The following is a 23,144-nucleotide window of genomic DNA, read 5'->3' as shown; positions in this document are numbered from 1 at the left end:
TTTGATGCTTCTCATCATTGCAGTTTATGAGCGAGAATTCCGAAAGATATTTAAAATGAAATCTTGCAATCCTAAAAGTGTGAATTAGAAATCAGAATTGAGAATCAGTGATTGGTGTTTACAGAATTTTTTAAACCTGACGTCACTATGATTTTGTTGATTAAAGAAAATGTGCCACAAATTGACATAAATGTATTATTGTGCACTCTACGATATATATATGATGGATACCTAGTACAACAATAATATTCAGCTCCCTTAATTCCTTCAGTTTAACATGCCCTGCTTCAAGGCACTTGTGAAATTAGGGATTCCTCTGTGACACAAAAGAGACCGGGGGGGGGGGGGACTTCCCTCAGAATATTCTTTTTATCCATAAATGTAACAAGTCTATCTCAGTGCATGATGTATGGCTTTAAACTCTTAATAGACCAGGCTTTTTGATAGATCATGCATTATTTTTACTTTTCAATGATTCTGTTTCATAGGAGAAAGTTCACCAGGAAGCCTCCAGTTAGTACATCCCAAAGGAGTTTTATAGAGTTTATCTTGGAGCCAATGTACAAGCTATTTGCACAGGTATGTTTCTACAGGAGGATGGATTCATGCGTAATAAGAGAAAATATTCAATACTTGTGTAGCACTGAATATGAATATTTCTAAGCACTGCATATTTTTAGCCTGACTAAAGAATGTCTTATAAAGGTAATCAGTCAATAAAGCTTTAGCATCATTTCTTCCCACCTAGCTGGCACATTGATCATGCAATACGTTCTGTACCGTACCCTATGGGATTTTGGTGGTTTGCACAATATGCTCTCAGAGTTTATATGAGGTGATTTTTTTTTCTCAAACTCCTGAAAAAAGTTTTTAAGAAATTGAATAGGAGCACTTTCTCATGACTTTTTTATATTCACTGTTGACATCATCACATCACTTTTTCTTTAGAAATTGTGAATGTCAACTGGTAATCCTTTTGAGTAACTTCTTACAATGTTCATCCTTTAGATTGATGGAGATGTGGCATCCTGTCTTTTCCCAAATGTGAGAATTGTGACTGGTAACCCTTTCTCATCACTATATTGTGCATTGTTCATTGTGTAGGTTGTAGGAGATGTTGATTCCACTCTCCCTGGTGTGTTGGATGAGTTGGGTATTCATCTAACCAAGGAAGAGATGAAGCTTAACATCAGACCGCTCCTTAAACTCATCTGCAGAAAATTCTTTGGAGAATTTACAGGTAAGAATTAAGCATGTGTGAATCATATTGTGAATGGCAGTTCTGGGGCCTATTTCATAAAGGTACAGCGTCAGCGTCAAGTCCCAAAACAGCGTCAAATTTTCACTTGCAGCGTCAAATTAAATATTTGACGCTGCAGTGCATTTCATAAAAAGTTGACGCTCCAGTAGGAGCGTCAACTTTTTACTGGAGCGACAAGTATGGTTACTGGAGCGTCAAATAGGGTTAAATATTTGACGCTGGTCATGGGGGAGCGTCAAGTTGACACTGTAAAGGGTTTTTCATTGTTAAGAATGGTGTACGTTGTGCTCAGGCATGCCCAAATGGCTCTTACAAGAGAACAGATATTTAGAGCAATGTCTGTGATAATGCTAATAAAGAAAATATTAATGTAATGCTTTCTAGTAGAAATGCTGTTTCTTTTTTTTGTTCTACCTACCCCCCCAAAAAAAAAAATGTTAAAAAATTCCTCCGAAATAGCAAATTTTTCAGTCTTTCCCAGGGCAGGCAAAGGGAAAAAAAGGGAGGTTATAGACATTTAAAAAAAAAAAAAAATTGAGAGGATTTTTTTTCTTGTGAGAAAAAATAGAGGAAGGAAGATCTATTATGTGGAATTGTTTAATTCAAGGCCTAAATTAAAAAAGCCCTAGGCCATAAAAAAGGTTACACTTCGTAATTCCGAAGGTCCGTAATTCCGAAACACGTAAATTGCCTATACCTCGATGTTCGTTAATCTGAAAACGTAAAAGGGTTCGTTAATCCGAACATTTGTGGCGTTATTCCGAAGGTTCGACAATCCGAAAACGAAATAAGGTTTGATGTTCCGAAGGTTCGTTAATCCAAGAACGAAATAAGGTTCGTTGTTCCGAAGGTTCGTTAATCCGAAAACGAAATAAGGTTCGTTAGTCCGAAAACGAAATAACGTTCGTTAGCCATTTCGTTTTCGGATTAACGAACCTTCGGAATTACGAACCTCACTTCGTTTTCGGACTAACGAACCTTCGGAATAATGAAGCTTCGGAATTACGAATGTATGCGATAAAAAAATGATTGCTTTTTTTTTCTGTTTCTGACTTTCTCCAAAAAAAAAAAGTTGTGGCCATGGCATTGTTGAATCCATTTACTGAATGGTTATTCACCGTTGAAACCGATAACTTAAAAATCATTTCCATTTTGAAAAAAAATAATCTTTTAAGGTCATTTTCGATGTTTCATGCATAATTAGAGCCTACAAATTTACTTGCTTCAGGGTGATCATACAGCACTGCACCAGCAGTGGGCCGCCGCCTGCCTTGTTGTTGATACAACCTTGCATTACCGACACAAATAGTCAAGTGTGGGACTGGGATTAAACTTGTACGGTAGAAAATTTGTTGAAGGTGAAATTTCGACCGGCAATAATAATAAATTTTCCCCCTTTTTAAAATAATTTTTTCCCTGGCATAGGGCTAAATTAAATCAATTCTCTGAAAACTTACACAATGGAGAAACAATGCTATGCCATCCTGTGACAAATTTATGTTTTCTTCTTACTCTCTTCTAGAATTGCAAACTATCGCCATAGAGCCATCACTCTGCTTCAACTGCTAGTCTTATGCTGCAGACCCTGTTTGCAGCTGCTAAATGATAATTTCGCTCCCGAAAAAATTAATAAGCAAAAAAAGAATAATAATATTCTCTTTCAATTTGTTTTCTTCTAATTTTGCTTCTCAAAGGTGGAGGGGGGCCACGGGCCGGCTGTGCCCCCCCCCCCCCCTGGATCCACCAGTGCTTTCTACCTAAACTTATGACTTGAATTGAAAACAAAAAACTGGAGAGAAAGGGGATTTCCCCCTAATCAGCCTCGTACATGACTATTCAAATAAATAGCTGGAAAGTCAAGCTGACTTTCCAGCGAATGTGCTTTTATGAAATGCAAAGTTGCTAGCATAGCAAGCAAAAGTTGCTATCATAGCAAGTTGCTATCATAGCAACTCTTTATGAAAAAGGCCCCTGGTAAGGATTTCAAAATGAGTCCGTGCAGAATTCAATCAAATGATCACCCAAGTAGGTATAAATAACAATTATTTGCAAAATGATTCTGGGAGAAATTTTATAATTGCTGAGAAATTAGCTAATTAAAAGAAGTGTGAAATTCCAACCCAATGTCAGGTCTTTTCCAAGCAATGTGCTTATATGTACCAGATCTAGATCTACTATTAAATAATGACAGTGAACCTTGATCTTTTATACTTTCTCTTGAAATCAGTGATTACTGTGACTAATCCAAGCACTGTTATTAGATGATGTAACATCATGATAAAATTGATGACATTATTTTGCCATATTTCTTTGACAGGTTTTGTTGAGATGTGTGTGAACCATATCCCATCACCAGCAGACAATGCCAAGAACAAGGTTGAACATTGCTACACTGGGCCAGTCGATTCAGATCTCGTTGATGCTATGATTGATTGTGATTCAGAGGTAACTAAAACATTTTTGTCTCGCCTGCATAGCAGAGCGAGACTATAGGCGCCGCTTTTCCGACGGCGGCGGCGGCGGCGTCAACATCAAATCTTAACCTAAGGTTACGTTTTTGAAATGACATCATAACTTAAAAAGTATATGGACCTAGTTCATGAAACTTGGACATAAGGTTAATCAAGTATTACTGAACATCCTGCCTGAGTTTCAGGTCACATGACCAAGGTCAAAGGTCATTTAGGGTCAATGAACTTAGACCATGTTGGGAAAATTATTTTCAAAATCTTAACCGAAGGTTAAGTTTTTGAAATGACATCATAACTTAGAAAGTATATGGACCTAGTTCATGAAACTTGGGCATAAGGTTAATCAAGTATAAGTGAACATCCTGCTCGAGTTTCAGGTCACGTGACCAAGGTCAAAGGTCATTTAGGGTCAATTAACTTTGGTCAAGTTGGGGGTATTTGTTGAATTACTATCATAACTTTGAAAATTTATGGATCTAGTCCATGAAACTTGGACATAATGTTAATCAAGTATTAGTGAGCATCCTGCCTGAGTTTCAGGTCACATGACCAAGGTCAAAGGTCATTTAGGGTCAATGAACTTTGGCCAAGTTGGGGGTATTTGTTGAATTACCATCATAACTTTGAAAATTTATGAATTTAGTTCATGAAACTTGGACATTAGGTTAATCAAGTACCACTGAATATCCTGTGCGAGTTTCAGGTCACATGACCATGGTCAATGGTCATTTAAGGTCAATGAACTTTGGCCGTGTTGGGGGTATATGTTAAATAACCATCCTAACTCTGAAAGTTTATGGATCTAGTTCATAAAACTTGGACATAAGAGTAATCAAGTATCACTGAACATCCTGTACGAGTTTCAGGTCACATGACCATGGTCAAAGGTCATTAAAGGTCAATGAACTTTGGCCGTGTTGGGGGTATTTGTTGAATTACCATCCTAACTCTGAAGTTTATGGATCTAGTTCATAAAACTTGGGATATAAGAGTAATCAAGCATCACTGATCATCCCCTGTGAGTTTCAGGTCACAAAACCAAGTCAAAGGTCAGTTAAGGTCAATAAACTTAGGCCATGTTGGGGTAATTGTTGAAGTGCCATCATAACTTTGAAAGTTTATGGATAGAGTGAATGAAATGTGGACATGGGTGTAGTTGACAGTCTTAAGTCTCCGTTCAAATGTCATTTATGGTCAATGAACGTGGTATTATGTCATTATATGAATGATGTTTTTGTGAATGATTATTTTATAGTAGTTTTCAAAGTTAGCACTGCTGCTATATTAAATTGCGTAATGCAGGCGAGACTGCCAGAGGCGTTCCACTTGTTGTTGAATCAGAATCATATGAAATTGGAACTCTTTGTCATTTTCCTTTTCATTCTCGCTTTTGCTGTATTATAAGGGCAAACTGGTTACATACTATCTGACTTATATTTTAGGATTACTTGTGAAATATATGCTTCTGTGGAGCGTTGTGGCCCAGTGGATTCGTCTCCGGACTTTGAAACAGAGGGTCGTGGGTTCAAATGCCAGCCATGGCGTAGTTTCCTTCAGGAAGAAATTTATCCACATTGTGCTGCACTCAACCCAGATGAGGTGAATGGGTACCTGGCAGGAATTTATTTCTTGAAATGCACTGAGCGCTGGAAGGCTGCTTGAGCTACAGCCGGGTGATAATATCCAAGTCCTTTGGAAGCGCATAGAGACGTTATTTATACTGTGTTATTTATAACGCACTATACAAGAAGTGTCTATTGTTATTATTCTTTATTAGATACGTTCATTATATTACCGTAGAGTAAAACCTGTATATAGAGACTGCCAATTATAATATTACCAAGAAGATGAGAAAAAGTTAATCTTTATGAGCAGGTAGTATTCATTGGCAGTTTCCTGTAATACATGATTCAATATGGAATGTGATTTAAAGAAAACAATGTTTTCTTTGTGAAGAGGTGGTCTTACACAGGTGGTTGTTAAATTGAGATTGACTATCTGGGTTGGATGGACCTCTACAAAAGCAGCTACTCAGATGAGATGAGATAAGATTAGATTAATTGAGGGGCAGTTCACCTGTAATGTTTTATTGGAGCCTTGTGGTCTGATTTTTCTAACTCTCACCTTTGAAATGAAGGGTCATGGTTTTAAATTCCTAGCCATAGTCTAATTTCCTTCAGCAAATAATGGACCCATTTTATGCAGCACTCAACCAAGGTAAGGTGAATGGGTACCTAATTAGGTCTATGAATGCACCAAGTGCCTTAAAAAGCAGCCAGGACTGAGGCCTAGGTATTGTAGGTAAAAGCCTGGGTTGGTATTCTGGAACACTGTCATATCTTTTGTCATTTCTCTCTGAGATGTGACACCGCTTTGATTGTCACAAATCGGTATTCTGAACATTGTCTTTTCCCTGTCATATCTCTCTAAGTTCCTGCTCATTTTTTTAAAGGCAAACCAATCAAATCACTGTTAGTTCCCGGTGGAAGCCCTTCTAACCAATAGGATGGCCCGGTGGCTTGTGGGGTGTATCTTCAATACAGTAGCTGGCATCGCGCAACTGCGCATATATTAATGCGCTTAATTACAAAGAGAGACGGAGCTGTGAAGGATTTTTAGTAGAGAGAGAAAAAAGGGAAAACAGAGCAAAAGGGAGGAATTAATATGTAGGGCCAACTAATTGTAGCATGAAAAAACATTTTAGAAAATAGTCATGGATGATTAGTGACATCTAATCTAAATAATATTATTGTATGCTTATCATCTAGTCAGCAGGGTATCAGGATATTTGGTACTAAAAGATATGACAAAATTTATGATTGCTAGACCCTGTCATAAATTTTGTCATATCTTTTGCTTGTATAAAAGGATTACGCGCATTTAAGAGGCGCATATATATAGTGCGTGCTAAAGAGATGAGACAACATTTATGAAAATTTTTGTGACAATAGTAATTACATCCACCAGAATACCGATTCTGTCATACATGTATCTCTGTCATATCTCAGAGAAAATACAAAATATGGAGAAAAGACAATGTCCAGAATACCGCCACTGGTTGCCCATTTAATTGGCAACTCGATAATCTGGGCCTTACAAATGTTATATATTATCAATGTTATTATTGTTTGCAGGCCCCCTTGATGCTCCACACTACAAAGATGTACAGCACAGAGGATGGAGTGAGCTTTCATGCGTTTGGGCGGGTGATGAGTGGGACCATCCACGCCAATCAAGAGGTCCGGGTCTTGGGAGAGAACTATACCCTTGAGGATGAAGAAGATTCAAGGATCACTATTGTTGGAAGGCTATGGATCTCAGAAGCAAGGTGGGTCAAAGAAATATCAAGTAAGGTGTTGGAAATTGTGTCAGATTGACCAATTAGGACAACCAAGAGGTTTTGGTATTTGGAGAACCACACCCTGATACTATGTTTGAATGGTTATGGATCTCAAAAGCAAGGTGGGTTAGGGGGTTATTGTTTATCATGACACCTGAAGAATCATTTTAGGGAATTTCTAACTTGGCTCATGGATGCATCTGTGAGCGAGGAACCAATTAGTTTTCTTGTGGTCATTGTTTGGTCATTATTTAAAACAGCAGTTGGATTTGTTCTTGGTCTAGCAATGGTGGAGGCATAAAATTTTACTGCATGCAGTCAATAATCCATTGAGTTTCTATTGAGTATTCAGTTTGAGTAAATAAGTTGGCATTCTTTTTATTCTGTGAAACAGGTATAAGATATGAAGTTTTAAATGTTAGAAGATGGGTCTTGGTCTAGCAATGGCAGAGGCCTAAATTTTTACTGCATGCAGTCGAGAATTCATAGAGTTTCTATTTAGTATTGAGTTTTAGTAAATAAGTTGACCTTCATTTTTCTGTCTTTTGTCAAATAGGTATAAGATTGAAGTAAATCGGGTACCTGCAGGCAACTGGGTGTTGATTGAAGGAGTAGATGAACCTATCGTCAAAACTTCAACTATTACAGAAAGCAGAGGACTAGATGAGGTATGATAACATAATATTATAATCATTGGTGTTTTTTGTTCATTCTTTCCACTCTGGACATTAGACAGATTCCCTTGGTAGGACTGGTGACACAACATTTTCTCTTGGGAGTGGGACTAGTGCTCCAGAGCTCTATTTTGTATATGCCATAGGATTGGGGTTGCAGTAGGGTTTTTTTGGTCATAGGTAAAGGTTAGATTTAGGATAGGGATTAATGTTTAATCCAAAGTTGAAGCTAGTCATTTGATTCATGTATGGAATTTATATTAGAACTGTCACAACATCGGGAAACTTGATATAGCCCTAAGGGGGAAAGAGTGGGTAAATTCCTTGGCTATGTAGATGAAGGTTTATTCAATTTTTAATTATGACTTTTGATCTCATCAATCCGAGTTGAACCCCTTTTCACCTTGTCTATGATTTTCTTCATAGCCAGTCTCTGCATTTCTTTGCCAAGTGTATCCATAATTCTATAATTATTTGTTGGTATGTTGGCTAAGTTTGCTAAGACATCTTAGTTGTAAACCAAAGAGGCAGAGGCATTATCAGTTCGGATATTAAAAAAAAGGAAAATTCAAAAGTTTTTTTTCATCAGCTACATGTACTATATAATGAAGTATTACCTTAAAAAAAGGACAAGCTCTGTGTCTCCTTTTCCTAAAGATTTACAATTCTGGTAACTTTTCTGTTGTACCAACTACCATGGAAACTTTTTGATAAGCTGCTGAATCTTGTTACCATGGTAGTTACCATTATGGCAAAGGAAAGGTTACCATAATTTGAAGTCATTTATGAAAAGGGCCCCTGGTCTGGAGAATTTTATTGAGTCATTGAAAAATTTTGTCACAGAAAATAAATATCCCTTTGATTCATTTATATGATTTACTAGACCCATGTATTTCATCATCTTTTTCATGTGTGTTCCTCAAGGTGTATATTTTCCGACCTCTGAAGTTCAACACGACATCGGTCATCAAGATAGCTTGTGAACCGGTCAATCCATCGGAGTTACCCAAGATGTTAGACGGTCTGAGGAAGGTCAACAAAAGCTACCCACTCATCACAACAAAGGTATTGTCAATAGTAGATTGTTACTATGGTAACTCTCAGAGAATGGCACCTAGGCCTGAATTCACAAAGGTGGTTTTGAAAATCCATGGTTGAGTCCATGGTTTATGCAGATATCCTATATAAATTATGTTTAATTTAGTGTGTATCGGGTGTGTGTATAAAAAATGTCCAATGCTGATGCACGCTTTTGTCACAGTGCGCCAAATTGAGGCCTGTTACCATGGTTAGATACACTATTTTATTCATGAGTCCACTGTTTGAAGAGTGGGCTCATGAATAAAAACAATGGACTCATGATTAAAATAGCGTGGATAACCACGGCAACAGGCACAGGTGCACTGTGACAAAAGCGTGCATCAGCATCGGAATGTTTTATACACGAGCCCGATACGTGCTAAATTAAGCGTAATTTATACAGGAAATCTGCATAAATCATGGATTCAACCATGGATTTTCAAAACCACCTTTGTGAATTCGGGCCCTAGTGTCTATCATGCAGAAAGAATTGCGTATCAAGACACAATTCAAGCATCTAGATCAAGTATCAAACGTGTGACTCTGAGTGTTAAGTATGTGCTTCTGAAAATGAAATTGCATTCAATTTCTGGGGTTGAGTTTGATTGCAACTCTTTTAGCAATGAATCCAAGCACAAGCTTTCTTTTAGTTTGGTGTTTGATTTTGATGGACGGTAGCACAACACCAAAATCCAAGCCAGCTTTTAACACTGAGATAGAAATCACCCAATGTGTAATAAAAAGATGTGGTTATGATCTCTCTCTGATTATGATTTGGATTGTGTGTATAAGAAATATAGATATCACAATTTATTTTTGTTTGCATTGGTTTAAATCTGTAGATGTTGATTTAATTTTGCAAATTTGAGAATATTGCTGAACATGATGAATAATGCTCTGTAAATCCATTATATCACAAATCTGGGCCCCTTACCACAAAGCATAGCAATTGTTTGTAAAACTGATTTCTACGATTGATTGCATTGATTACTGTGTATGATCACTCATACAAATCAGCATTTTTATTAATAGCTAAGCTTTGTTACAGGGCACTGATCATTTGTTTTCTTATTGGTTGTTTTAACACTCAGGTAGAAGAATCAGGAGAGCATGTAATTCTTGGTACAGGAGAGCTCTATCTAGATTGTGTTATGCATGATCTCAGGAAAATGTACTCAGAAATTGGTAAGTTTCAAGATTACTTTTATTGGTCAATGCATGCGTACAAAGAAATCTAATTTCCAGTGGCTTTTAAATACATATAAACAAAAAAGTGAATAGTACAATATATCGTAACAATAAAGAAAACTACACATTGTTAAAATAATTTATTAATAACTTGCTGCGATAGCTTGCTCCTTAAGATTTATAATACATGTGTATGGTGATTAGATGTCTGCATGCCGCTACAACACCACTCCCATTATAGAAAACTATGCATAAAAGCAAGAGCTTAATACCCTGTAAAATGAATAATTCATGACCATGGTGATGAGATGTCTGCATAATAATGATGATGATGATGATGATGATTATGGTAATGATAAGAAAGATTTGTATAGCGCACATATCTGTCAATGACACTCAAGGCACAATCAACTACTTGTACGATACAGAAAATGAAATTGATATTTAAATACACAGAAATTGAACAAATTGATAAGAAAAAAAGCACAATCAGTTAAGTTGGTAGTCAAAATAACAATTAGGCCTTATCACACAACAGTTAAGGAAATGCTTCCTTCATGAGGTAAGTCTTCAATTTGTTGTGGAATAGCTGTCTCGACTGGCAAGACTTCATGTCCGATGAGAGTGAATTCCACAAACGGGGACCAACTCCCCCCAAAGAAACCCACACCAGGCCCTCATGTTACAAAGTATTATGATAGATTTAATTGAACTTAAAGTTAAATGAACTCAATTTCCATTACTTTACTACACTTTATGAGATTTAACCTCAGTTTTGAGTTTGATTTGTATCTATTACAACTCTTTGTAAGGTGGGGCCTGTTGAAATTCATAGGCCCGTATTCTGAAGTAGGGTTTAACTTAAACTCGGGTTCAAAGATGTGGTTTAAGTATGGATAGCCAATTCTTACATAGATCACTAACAGTAGAGATATCATATTTCAGCTCATTTGGCTCTCAAATCATTCATAATTGCCTAGGAAGTATAAAAAGATGATTGTCTTCACCATCGATGAATAAGGAAAGAGCACAGTAAACATAAAAAACATACAACTTAATACAAAATTTTGACACTTTTGGCTTCCCATAATTTTAGCAGAGTTAGACCATGGTCTAAGTTAAACCTGACTTCAGAATACGGGCCATTTAGTCCAGTTTAATTTGATCAAGATATTATCTCTTGTTAATAATGTTATGTATCACATGATTGTCATGTGATTTTCATTCTGAACTTTGACCTTTGACCTTCCGTGCAGACATCAAAGTAGCCGACCCGGTGGTGTCTTTCTGTGAGACCGTCGTGGAAACATCATCTCTCAAATGCTTCGCTGAAACCCCCAACAAGAAGTAAGTCACAATTTGATTTTTGAACATCAACTTTACTGTATCATGTTGAACAGTTGTGGAAATAGTATGGTTAGCATCATGGTCTCACGTATGGGGCAGCGTTGCTATGGGGTATTGCAAGAAAGTTTCAATTGATCGCTAGTCAATTTTAGGTCTAAAACTCAATTGATAGTCATGCATTTTATTACCAATTTGCAATTGATTGACGGTCTGCTTCTTGCATCAACAAATATGAATTGATTGGTGTTAGTTAGAATTGATATATCACTTGTAAACTTGCATCTGAAATTTGCGATCGATTACAAATATTTTCTTGGAACACTCCCAAGTCATACAAGTTTTGTTCGTTAGAAATATAGGCAACACTGCCACAGGCCGTAAATTTCAACCTTTGTACGAAAAGGCTGCTTACATGTATTCTAGAGAGCATATTTCTGTTATACAACACCAATGGAATTTTTGTTTTAAAATGACACAACACATCCACAAGGCCAATAAAAGGGGCATTGAGGTCAGTGAAAAGGACACCTTTGATGTCCTTGGATTAGTTTAAGCCCCGCTGCTGAGTACGTACAAATAATGAATGTTTATGAGTGCAATGGACAGAATTCTTCATGAGGTGAAAGATGAAATGATCCATTCAACGAGGCGTAGCCGAATAGATTGGATCGTTCATTTCATACATGTATTTCACCTCGAAGTATTCTGTCCATTGCCCTCATAAACATTCACTATTTGATTTATATGACACCTAAAAATATATCCTTTGTCATTTGAAATTTATGAATTATGATGCAAAATATGCTCATGCAGTGCGAGCTCGGTCTGTTGATTGCCACGTACAACACTTGCGCTGCAAACACGAGTGCTATTACTCTATGGTGTCTCAATCTCAAGGGTCAAAAGTTGCTTGGATGATGACGCCATTTTAAAATGCGCTGAATGATCACTATCAAACAACCGATCTAGGTGTCATATAAATGCTAATGTCCTCTCAATTGTGGAAATTGATTAAACTTGCATTTTGATATTGGATATTTTGATATGATAAACCAGGAATATGGGTGTGTGGCTATATCAACAGGTCTGCCTACATGAGACACTCTTTCAGATACTGTAAAATTGTTATGGGGCGTCATGGTCTAGTAGTTAGGACTTTCGTTTTTCTTTCTGAGTGACGTGGTTTCGATTCCCAGCCATGGCATATTTTCCTTCAACTAGAAATTTACTCATATTGTGCTGCACTCAACCCAGGTGAGGTGAATGGGTACCTGGTAGGAAGAAATTCCTTGAATGCTTGAGCGCCTATAGGTAACGCAACTAATGCCGGGGTAATAATAGCAAGCGCTTTGTATCCTCAAACAAAAAGTGCTATATAAATCCAGCTATTAATGCCTTTGAAATATTTTCTTGTGTGTGAATGTAGAATCACATACATCTTTGATATGATGGTGTCATACTTTTCTTCTTTTATCTAGGAACAAGCTTACCATGATTGCTGAACCACTAGAGAAGAACCTTGCTGAAGACATTGAAAATGAAGTCGTTCAAATCTCATGGAATAGGTAAAGTATATTTAATATGATATCGTACAAACAGCGGATGGACATGAGTGTGATAGTACTAAATATCACTTTCAACAAAAATGGTTGATATAATGTAATATCATACAAACAGCGGATGGACATGAGTGTGATAGTACTTAATATCGCTTGCAGCAAAAATGATTGATCCATTGGATGATTCAAAGCCGACTTGAATAGAATTTCTCTATTTTTAACTGAATGTGAAATTTTGTACCATGAAATTATAATCTTTACTATTAAATCAGATATTACTGTGATATCGTACAAACAGTATGTATAATATAGGCATGGGTATGTAGTACAAAATTTCACTTGATGAGATACAGATGATCTATCTATTCAATGAATCAAAGCCGACTTGAATAGAATTTCTCTATATCACTGAATATGAAATTTTGTACCATAGGAAAAAATTGAACCTTTGCCATTCATGTTAGATAACACATGTGAAGTTGAAACATTTATGACTATCAGTTCCCAACTGCATTCAAAATTTTCAGATAGTGCAAGACTTCCTTTGCCCAATTTATAAGCAAAAAGTGATATAAAAGAAACAACTAGGAAAAAAAAGCAGAGTCAAAGACACAGTTATCAAGTAAAAGTGAAGAGCATGAAATATACATTTTTGTAATACTACTACTACTTCTACTAATAACGACATTTTTATATACCATAGTGCATTTCAGACCTGTGAACACTCTCATTGTGCTTTATAGACAGAAGATTAATACATACAAAGGTATACATTAACATTTTGAACAGTGAAAATAGCTCACAATAAATCTGCTGTTAAAAAAATGTATTATATAATGCTGATCTACAAGAAGTTTTTTGATTTAATGAATGTACCTTGTTTTATGTGGCTATGCAAGGGTACATTTTCCATGGTATGTGAGCAATTGTGCCAATGTTGCATGTTTAACCCTAATTCTCCCAGGGTATTTTGATTCTTGTCATTCCGGGGGGGGGGGGGGGGGGGGGGCCATTATGGCCCCCCCTTAAGATCTCGGCCGCCGATCGAGCGAGCGACGCAAAAATTTGCACGCTGGTAGTGTGCGATGTAATCTACAAGGCTGTGTGGTGAAATTTTCCAAAATAATGAGATTTTATTTTATATGAATTAATTATGCTAATTTATGCATAAATCATACTTTTTGCACTAATTCACTAAATAAAGCTCCTAGAATGCTTATTTTTGGTAAAAATATTCTTTGTAGCATTCTTAACAATCGCAATTAAAAAAAACTTCGGTTTGGAAATCAATTTCTTATGTATTTTATTGTTTTATGAATTTCTTATGTATTTCTTTGTTTTTTACTTTTTGTTTTTTATTGTTTTTTCAAGGGAAATCGTTCCAGACTTAATTCTGACCATAAACAAGCCAAAATTAATTAAGTTTAATCAGTAAAAGTAGAAATAATGATACATTTATGAATTTTGGCTAAATACACAATTTGCATTGGATTTGTACATGAAATCACGTTTATGAGCAATTTTGGGTCTGACATGCACTTAAATAATGTTGCGTAATGTCGTAACCGTGTACCCGGGCGTCACAAATTTGGTCTCAAAATTTGCGCGAGACTTGAAAGTAAAAAGTCAGTAAGCGGCGAGGTCAAAAAATTTTGCGCAGCAGATATATCGCGAAAATTGTCAAGGGGGGGGGCCATTATGCCCCCCCCCTGGGAGAATTAGGGTTAAAGTTCCATTGGCTCATGTCATTCAAGCAGCATGGGCTATTTACAGTGTTCATTATAGATATCAAGATGACCTTCATATACTCCTCACATTAGATTCCTATCGACAATGGCTAAAAAGCTTTCTTGTATCTGTATGAAAACCAGGGATCCGTAACATTAAGGTCTGCAACCAATTGCTATTAAAATGCCAATGACCAATCAAGATCATGGTTGCATGTTCACTTTGTTCCAAACACTGACAGGGAACCAATCAGAGTGGTTCTTTCATATTTGCAATTCATTGCAAACCGTTATGCTACGTTGCCCTAACCATATTATATTATTTGTATTTGTTACCAACAGGAAACGGCTGGGAGAGTTTTTCCAGACCAAATATGACTGGGATCTGTTGGCTGCTAGGTCCATATGGGCCTTTGGACCTGATGCTACTGGACCAAACATCCTTGTAGATGACACACTGCCATCGGAGGTAAGTTCCATAATTAGGACCATGACCCAGTTTAAAGATATAGTACTCAGTCAGTTCTGTACATAGCATTTAACAAGCATAAGCCTTTGAGGAACCCCATATTTCTCACTGTAACTGCCAGTGATACAGGATGATTCTTAATTTTTGGAATTTGCATCTGGTTTTAAGTTGGGATAACACCATTGATAACCTTGCTTGTCCTCATTTCTTTTTCAAATTGAGCCCAAAACAACTCTTGACCATCTTCATCTTCTGTAACCAGCAAATAAGGTTTGTTTCTACTCAGCAAGAGTCTTACCAGATATGGTAGATTGGCTTCCTGGATGTCCTCTAGGAAAATCAAGATGATCTTGTCCAACTTGGTGTCGTTCACATGCTCAACGGCCATCCGTAGCTTGGTCAGGAACCAAGCATCATCCACCGACTTGTTACTGATCAACAAGGCTGTCTTGAAGCTGTTATCAAGGTTGTGATATAAGGCATTGAGATAGTACATCCCTGGATGAAGTGCCTCATCTCCGAAGGCTACGTTTTGCAGATGAGGCATCCGTTCTTCCACTGCAGGCTTTAGGTTTTCATTAACCCACTCTGTATCATCATCATGGAACATGATGTTAAGCTGGTATTCGTAGTCATCGGGATCAGCATCCTCTGTGATTTCATCATAGCCGATGACCGCTAGTTTAAGAAGGAATATCTTGTGGTTTAACCACCAGCGCTTATAATATACAAGGAGAGAGAGAAACAGCACTGCTATGATTCCAATACTAACACCAGTAACGAGAATGATGTTGATCCCACAGTATTTTTCTGGATGAAACGTCCAAACTGGCTTGTTCTGAAGTCCATTGAGTGAATGAATGGAGCACAGTGTTTCATTCTGAATTCCCAGTGAGACATTTGTAGTACGGAGCCAATGCATGAACCATGTTAGTTGACAGTTACAAGTCAGTCGATTTCCTGCAATGTTGAACACATTTAAGTGTATTGGAAATATTGTATTAGGTGCCACAGTAGATATCTGGTTACCTTGAAGGTACAGCCGTTTTAAATTACCTGTTCCTTTGAACAAGTTTTTACCTATTGAATTTATTTTGTTGAATTGGAGAAGCAGATTTTGCAAATTGTGCAAATTCTGGAATGCATGTTCAGGTATGTCTACCAGCTCGTTGTTAGCAAGTCTGAGTTCTCGGAGTCTAGTCAGATTCTTAAACACCTCTGATGTGAGAGAATGCAATTGGCATTGGCTTAGATCAAGGTATTCCATACGCTGTAGTGGAGAAAACATCCAAGACACGTTAGGCAACCTGACAAGTTCATTCCCTGTCATTTTAAGTGTTCGGAGTGATGTCAGCCCATGAAAAAGTGATTCTTTTGTTTTCTTGTTCACCAAATCATGAGAATGAACGTGAGAATATGACATGTTTAATGTTTGTAAAGCAGATGTGTGTTTAAACTGGTGTACAGACACGCTTTGTAATCCATAGCTGGGAATGTAAGAAATATCCAGGAATGTTAGGCTTGCCAACTCTGCAAAGGTGCCATTGAAAACTAATCTGGCTATGTTGTCCATGTGAAGAAACCTGAGTGCTGTCATGTCACAGAAGGTATCACCAGCAATGGTGTATAGTTGACCATTTCCTGTTAATTTCAGAATGAGTAAGTGAGATAACCCTGTAAACATGAGTCTTTCAGTGAAGGTAAGCTTGTTGTATTGTAAGTTAAGAATCTGTAATTTGGTTGTGATCCAAGAACCATGCTTAATTTCATTGATGTTGCTGCGGAAAAGATCAAGATTTCTGAGTGATTTGCAGCCAGCAAACCAAGCTGGCTCCAAGATAAAGAAGTTATTCTGTGCCAAGTTGATATACTCCAAACGTCCAAGACAAGCAAATGCACCACGGGGAAGACTTCTGATCTTGTTTTTCGACAAATTCAATACCTTTAACATTCTCATTCCACAAAAAGATTTGTTTGTCAGAAGACATATTCTGTTTGTTCCAAGATCAAGGATATCTAGATATTTGAAGGCCTGGAATGCATAGTCAGGAACTTGTTCTATTTTGTTGTCTTTCATTTTCAATATTGTAAGTTTAATGAATTGTCCACTTGAGATGAAAGTGGAATCATTCAAAGGAACAATAGACCTTATGTGTGATCCTTCCAGTGTAATCTCTATTATACTTTCAATTCCTAGGAAGGAAGAAACTTCAAAATGTTCAAGGTTTATACAGTTCATATCAAGTTTTCCTACCCAAGATAATCCAGAAAACACTTTCATTGGAAGGCTTGTGAGCTTATTATTTCCTATTTTGAATCGATAAATAGAGCAGTTACTGAAAGAGGCAAAGTCCTTTTCTTTGAATGAAGTCAGATTGTTGTGTGAGAAGTCAATCAGGGTGATATTTCTTGATTCTCTTCCTCTAGTGTTCCGTTTCACGAAAAAACAGAGTCCATTCAAATGGGGAATTTCACTTATTTCATTGTGCGATAGAATCACGGTTGTATTTTCCGAATTGTTCATGTAAAACTGTGCCGACAGTTCACCAATGACATTGTTATTCAAAATGATCATCTCTATTCCTTGGAGGTTTCTGAAAGAGCCACTCTCGATGAAGTGGATGAAATTGTGAGCGATATTCAGAATCCGAATGAGGTTGTACAGTTCAAATGACTTATTGTGAAGTGATGTGAGGTTGTTATATGACAGGTCCAGTACTTCCAATGTGTTTGGAAGAGATTGGGGTACAGAGGTGCGGTTCTGATTAGAGCAGTTGGCTGTAGTCTTTGTAATGGAAGCACATGGAAGGTGCAGATATCTCCTGTTTTCTCCATCAGTATGTACTCCAAGATGAACACACCAAAGAAAGAGACAAGCAAGCCAGCATGGTATTCTAGCAGCCATTTTTTTAGCATGCAAATCTTCAAAATGATAAATGTTTTAGCATCAATTCATCAGCACTTCCGAGAAGTACATATACATTTCTCAGCCTGAGGGGGAAAAACTGTATAAAGAGGAGGAAGCGTGTACAAAAGTAAATCTTTTTAATAAAGAATTTTCTGGAGAGGGTTTCTTTTTATTTTGTGGTAATTGCCTTGTGAAATGTCTTTCAGATCAGTTTCAGTCTCAGATAATAAGTATTTTTTTTTAATGTGAGTTTTAAGTAGAGTAGTTATTATGTTGAAGGTAAAAGTGCAAGATAAAGTTCATGATCTGCATGTATATTAAAGGATTTTGTAACTTTTTTTAAGCTTGTTCGTTAAACTCCTATAGAGTTGGTTCTAAATGTTGGGAACCAGGCCAATAATACATTGACTTCAGTGGGGATAATTATGTATTTTTGAGGTCATATTTAAGGCCCCCATGGACCAATTCCCACCAAGTTTGTGTTGTAGAGGTATTTTCTCATGCTCAACCGAAATATAGTATTAAAAAAATGGTAAAATATGAAATATGAAAATTGATGATATCACACTTTGGTTTTCTATGTCTGTGGCATATTTACTTGTGTGGATGCTGGATTAGTTTGTCATTGGAAGTCAATATGTCATGGCCTGTGAATATGTCATTATTGAATCTCCAAGCACATTTTGTGCAACCTGCCTGTGTTTTATTTCTGACCCTGCCTTATTTTACAATAAATAATTTATGAATACACTTGTACCTTTAATGTATATCTCTAATTGAACACTACAAATAAAGTTGAACTACATGTAGAGGACATTATTGCTAATTGAAACTATTAGAAGTAGCAATAAATTCTGATGATGCCATATGTGAGACTGATTTTATGATTTTTAATGCAAAGCTTTATTATACAGTGCGTATCAAAAAAAAGTTTACACTTAGAAAAAATCTTGTAAAATTATACATTTGTAATATCCTGAAGATTTTTCCACATTGTAACATTGGTACAGATCCATTTAAGCAAATGACGATATAACTGTCGAAAAATATTTCCGCTTGAGTGAACACCACTTACTTTTGAAAAGTTAGTGAAAAATGATTTGCGCAGAACTTTAAAATAGTTATGCGAATAAAAGTAGACCTTAATCATGAAGAACAAGTTGAATTTATCTATTAAAATTGATTTGAAGATATCTTTTACGTTTTAAAACTTTTTTTCTTGACCAAAACACTTCAAAGAGTGCATTGCGCCCCATCCCACTCCCCCTCACACTGAGGCAATCGTGACGATATTTGCTTTATACTGAGCTGTGATTTACATGAAATGGCTTAGGCTTGATTTTCATTTTGTTAATCATTGTAAAGCTTGGAATAGGTGTGGAGAAACAAGTATTAAATAAAAATGAAATGTAAACCCACTATAAATGATAAAAACTTAGTGAAAAAATGCTAGAGATGTCTGATATAAACTTTTGTTCAGATTTAGTTATGTCCTCAGATCCAGCTGGCACAAAAAGGGTAAAGGTTGTGCTTACTAAGTGTTGAAATTTCAATTTGGGTGGCAAAATTGTTACAAAATGCTTGAATGTATCCGTCTAATTTCTTTTGACTAAAAGTGCAAGGGAAATGTATGAGAAATGTTTCGCAGGGTAAATTTGATTTCGCCCTTTCTCCTTGACACAGCGTGAAAACAAGCATTTCTGCGCAAACAGATTTCTGCGAGCTTTACAAAAATGGACAGTGCTCACTCAAGTGTAATATTCTGTCAAAACTTTTACTTGCATTGGATAGATGAGACCCAAACCTAAGATTATATGTGAAAAAATTACCCACATGTTGTATAATTTTTAATTCCCAGGGCTTTTTCAAAGTGTAAACTTTTTTTTGATACGCACTGTATAGCAAGAACTTATATTGAAACCACATGTTCATCTTAGGTTTAAATCAATTTACAGCAAAGTATTTTACTGTATCAATCAAATTAAAACAAAATTGTAGTTTTTCATTCAGTTCATTTGATAAAATATGAAATTATTTCATAAATTTATGGAATATCACAAGATGTAACAAGTTGAATGCCTACCCCTGCCTACATGTACATGTATGTTGGGTGCCAGAGGCATGATGGTTTGGGGTGCCTGCCTGTCCTGTTTTCATTCTTGGAGTAACTAAAGAACCATTTGATGGATGAATTCAAACTTGGTCCATGTACATGTATATGAGAGGGATGATGATCTAATTAATAAGGGGTATCAAGGTCAAAGGTCTTTATAAAGGTTATTATATACCCCCCCCCCAAACTAAAACTGTTTGAATAATTCAAGTTCAAACTTGGCTCATATACATGTATGTATATGGGAGCAACAAGGTTTTGATTTGATTTTGGTGTGTGGCATGTCATGTCATGTATACATTGAAATATCTTGTTCTTGCGATAACTTAATAACCGTCTGAGGGATCATTTGGAATCTTGATTTAAGAGGGAGTTGATGATCTAATTAGATTTGGGGGTCACAAGGTCAAATGCTACAGCCTACAGGTCATTTTTGGAAAATTTTAGAAGATCTGTGTGTAATATATTTTTTGGTCTGGCAATGGTGGGGGCAAGTATTTTGACTGAGTGCAGACGAGAATTCATCTAGATTATTTATGTTTTATTGGTAGGTGGACAAAGATCTGCTGACTTCAGTCAAGGATAGTATTGTACAAGGATTCCAGTGGGGCACGAGGGAAGGTCCTCTTTGTGATGAACGTAAGTAGCATCAATATCAATAGCTGGCTAGAGCTACGATGCACTCTTTAAAGGTCACTTAAAAGCGCTCCAAAAGGTCAAGCGCACGCAAAGTTCCACACTTTTTTTTTACTGCGTGAGCGTGTTGTTTCTTTCGCGTTGGTATGGCCCCATGTACTGTTAATTGTGTCATGGAGTACATTTCTGTAACCTCAAGGTCGTGTGTGCGGCAGCGTACAACAAGCTCCATCCAGCTATTGATATTGAGTAGAGATGAATTGCATTTCAAAGCACTGGAACTTATAGTGCCCATGACAGTTTATTTTCCTTTGATCTAAAACTCTTGGTCTACTACTCAGATAGTCATAAACCCACATGTGCCAAGTAGTACGGATTTTCCATATTTCATATGGAAATCAAATTAAAATACAGGAGTACGCTTTTACACGGTAAAATACGGAAACATAAAAATTCAATTTTGCGACTTGTGTTATGTCGGTGTTGGTCATTTATATTGTGATTGTTTTTGTTGCCTTCTGTATTAGCATGGAAATGTGAGTCCTCGTTAAAATCCTTGATCATTTTTTTTCGTAATCCACCTTAATTTGTATCTTTTTGATGTAATTTATTTTTCCAAAAGACCGTTTTATTTCTTGTCTCTGTTGAAGACAAGACAGGAATGTGGCCTTGCCACCGTGCTGTGCTAATGAAATAGGTTTTTTTTTTTATTGACACGTGGAAAAATACAGATTTTTTGCCAGAATACTGATTTTTAGGTGGAAGTGTACTGAAATTGAAAAATAAAACTTGGCAGCTTTGTTAACCCGTGTGCTCTGCTATCTATTCAGTGAAATTTTTATTTGGTCAGCTCTTTACTTTTTCTTAATACAGATGTAGTTTGATTCTCATTGAGTATAATCTCCAATTGGTCTTATTTCAATTTTTTTCTTCACATTCATACCTTATTAAATGATTTTTTTTATAAACAGTTCATCTAACCATCTAAGAGGTGTTAACCCAGGTGGATATAAGATAAAATAGGTATAGCCTAACTTGAAATTAGACAAAATGGTAATTGGGCTAAAAGGCTCTTAGACCAAATTATTAATAGATGGACTAGATGTTGACAAAGCCTTTGTGAGATGAGACCAAAGAGAAAGTAGACAGAGTAAGTGTCGGCCATTAGGCAATATATTACCATTCACTGATGGTTCTCATGAAGAATATAAAGCACACATCTAGGGTATTGGACTTACATATTTCCTTTCCCTCTATCCCTGATATGTTAAAGTTCCATTAAATTTGTGTTCCTGTCTTATTCTTGTTTTGATATTATTTATAGTATTTTATGTAATTTTCTTTCTAGCGATCCGTAACGTCAAGTTTAAGATCCTTGATGGTGTGATAGCCAATGAGCCTATCCATAGAGGAGGTGGTCAGGTGATCCCTACGGCCAGGAGAGTCGCATACTCCGCCTTCCTTATGGTAAGTCAGGGGGGCTCGGGGTGATTTTCGACCGAAATGCTAAAAAAAGCCCTGGAAAATAAAAATTTGCTTAACTATTTGTGGGTTATGTAAGCAACATTGCAAATTTCTCATAATTCAATGATACAGTGATTGATTTGCAAAGTAGAGTAAATAGAAAATCCTCTCAGCTTTAGTTCAAAACACAAAAGATTTATGTGTGATTCCTCACTACACTCAAATTACCAATTGATAATTCTCTTTCTGAGTATAGTTGGTCATGAATACTTATGAGAAGTGGGCCTATAATATCCACCTTTCTCACCTCAATTGACCAACCTGTCTGAAACTTGTAGTCCTCCCACAACGATGGGTGTGGATCAGAAACAGTCAATGTAACTTCTTTGTTGCTCCTATAAAATATGATCGGACCAAAATCAAACTGTTATGTATTTTTTTTACTGGCTCTGTAATACATCTTAACCAATATTGTTACGTTTTGGAATAATGTCATATTTTGTTGACACTGTGTCGCATTGATTTCGTAAAATCACTCTCAAAATTGCGTTGTAAATCATTCAACATGATCATGTCAATAATTGTTGATCAGTTTTGGATCGATACAGCTCACTATGAACAAGATAAATATCCTTGTCGTGTCCACTCTACAATGCCATTTTTGTCTATTTGCTTGATCAAAGGTTGATGTTTGGAAGACACAACAGATCTTTCAAAATCCCAAGTTCTGGGTAATGTGTCATTTAGAGTACATAATAATTATGGCACAAACAGGTATATATCATCTGTTCTCTTAGAATTAAACAATATTTACAAGTCATTGTTTCTTTTAGCTTTACAGCAATCAAAGACATCAAAAAAAAAATGTCTGTACAAAATCTCTAATTTCTTTGATTGAATTATAATT

The 23,144-nt window shown here is 36.4% G+C and overlaps 1 protein-coding gene across 1 annotated transcript in view; it reads left to right on the top strand.

Moving 5' to 3' along the window:
- The window catches only part of LOC129274236 (116 kDa U5 small nuclear ribonucleoprotein component-like), a 46,821-nt gene that overhangs the window by 11,491 nt on the left and 12,186 nt on the right, over positions 1 to 23,144 (top strand). Inside the window, exons 11-22 of the mRNA XM_064108210.1 lie at positions 489 to 579; positions 1,105 to 1,240; positions 3,579 to 3,706; positions 6,867 to 7,060; positions 7,629 to 7,740; positions 8,671 to 8,811; positions 9,918 to 10,011; positions 11,271 to 11,361; positions 12,840 to 12,926; positions 14,990 to 15,116; positions 20,689 to 20,776; positions 22,122 to 22,240. Coding sequence (XP_063964280.1) covers positions 489 to 579; positions 1,105 to 1,240; positions 3,579 to 3,706; positions 6,867 to 7,060; positions 7,629 to 7,740; positions 8,671 to 8,811; positions 9,918 to 10,011; positions 11,271 to 11,361; positions 12,840 to 12,926; positions 14,990 to 15,116; positions 20,689 to 20,776; positions 22,122 to 22,240 — 1,408 coding nt within the window. The remainder of the gene's footprint in view (positions 1 to 488; positions 580 to 1,104; positions 1,241 to 3,578; positions 3,707 to 6,866; positions 7,061 to 7,628; positions 7,741 to 8,670; positions 8,812 to 9,917; positions 10,012 to 11,270; positions 11,362 to 12,839; positions 12,927 to 14,989; positions 15,117 to 20,688; positions 20,777 to 22,121; positions 22,241 to 23,144) is intronic.

The sequence above is a fragment of the Lytechinus pictus genome, chromosome 13, assembly GCF_037042905.1.
Source record: "Lytechinus pictus isolate F3 Inbred chromosome 13, Lp3.0, whole genome shotgun sequence".
Taxonomy (NCBI): Eukaryota; Metazoa; Echinodermata; class Echinoidea; order Temnopleuroida; family Toxopneustidae; genus Lytechinus; species Lytechinus pictus.
The sequence above is the reverse complement of the archived record's forward strand: the minus strand, read 5'-3'. Positions and strand labels throughout refer to the sequence as shown.